The sequence below is a fragment of the Solanum verrucosum genome, unplaced genomic scaffold (assembly GCF_900185275.1).
Source record: "Solanum verrucosum unplaced genomic scaffold, falcon-dt-bn FXZP01000142.1, whole genome shotgun sequence".
In the NCBI taxonomy this organism is placed as follows: Eukaryota; Viridiplantae; Streptophyta; class Magnoliopsida; order Solanales; family Solanaceae; genus Solanum; species Solanum verrucosum.
In genome coordinates this window covers 836,404-837,857 of record NW_026020259.1, presented here as the reverse complement: position 1 = coordinate 837,857, position 1,454 = coordinate 836,404, and the positions used below count along the sequence as shown (strand labels likewise).

Sequence of the window (1,454 nt, the reverse complement as noted above, 5' to 3'; positions counted from 1 at the left end):
TAGTTACGTGTCTTTGTCTTTAGCCTTCAACTCACACTTCACATTTACTTTCAATTCACAACTTCACATTATATTAAACGTTAAAATCTAAAGTAAGAACTTTCTTCCTGTTAATTTCTCTTTGTGTTACACTTGTATAGTTCTTTTCATATTTGCTAATATTATTTCTATTTTATGAGAATTTGTAAAGTTATATTATTGTGTTGTCGCATCAAATTTATTAGAAAAGTCATATATTTATTTTATAAGTATTTTCCTATTGGTTAAACGAAAACCGAACCGTTAAGGACCAAAACCGATAAAAAAATATTTTATTGGTTTGGTTATTAGTTTAACCATTAACTTGGGGCGTCCTTTAACTTAACATTTTTAAGTCAACCTGCTTATAATCAACTTTGAATTTTCTTCACACATGCGAAACAAAAATCCACTATGCTTACTTGTATATATATATATCTACTAATCTCACATTCATAATCGCAATAACTTGACTTTTTTTTCTCTCCACTAGACCTAAAACTCAATGGGGTTGTTCGAAAACACATTGTTCCTCATTTGTTTCATGATATTAGCCATATGTCACTCTTGTGACGCCCAAAATTCACCCCAAGACTATCTTGCGGTTCACAACAATGCTCGTGCTCAAGTCGGGGTTGGGCCTATGTCTTGGGATGGCGCCTTGGCAACCAAAGCACAAAAGTATGCCGACTCAAGAAGGGGTGATTGCAACTTGATTCATTCTGGTTCAGGGGAGAACCTTGCCAAGGGAAGTGGAGACTTCACGGGGAGGAGTGCTGCAGAATTGTGGGTGGCGGAGAAGCCAAACTACAACTATGGTACCAACAAATGTGCTAGTGGGAAAGTGTGCGGACACTATACTCAAGTAGTGTGGCGTACCTCAGTTCGACTAGGTTGTGGTCGGGCTCGTTGCAACAACGGATGGTGGTTCATTTGTTGCAACTATGCTCCTTCAGGAAACATCGTCGGACGACGTCCTTACTAAAAGTATGTTTACTTATGACATGTTGTATGTATTATTATTTAATAAAATTCCCCACCTTATATGTCAAGGTGTTTAAGGGATTAAATGGACTTGCATAATTATTATTTTCCCTTGATATTACTAGTATGAATAATACCATGCACCATATTTTCATGGTATAGGGCAGGGTGGGCATGTTATATCATGGTACAACATTGAAAATTTCGATTCGTTACTTTTGATTTCAAAAATTATACTCCCTCTGTCTCATATTTGTGTGGTCTAAAACAATCCTTAAATATTTGTATGGTTGAAAATCATCTCATTAAGGGTAAATTTTAAGGTTAAATTTGTTTCTAATTATAGGAAGGTAACATTCTTTTCGGGACGGACTAAAAAGGAAAGAGTACCACATAAAATCGGACGAAGGGAGTATATCATTATTATACAAAATTAATTTGATATTTTATGA

At 35.2% G+C, this 1,454-nt stretch overlaps 1 protein-coding gene across 1 annotated transcript; it reads left to right on the top strand.

Moving 5' to 3' along the window:
• The first annotated feature begins 488 nt into the window (after positions 1-488).
• On the top strand, positions 489-1,214 carry LOC125833347 (pathogenesis-related leaf protein 4-like). The gene has a single exon (XM_049512489.1). The coding sequence runs from the start codon at positions 524-526 to the stop codon at positions 1,001-1,003; it is 480 nt and encodes a 159-aa protein (XP_049368446.1). The 5' UTR covers positions 489-523; the 3' UTR covers positions 1,004-1,214.
• Positions 1,215-1,454: the final 240 nt, after the last annotated feature.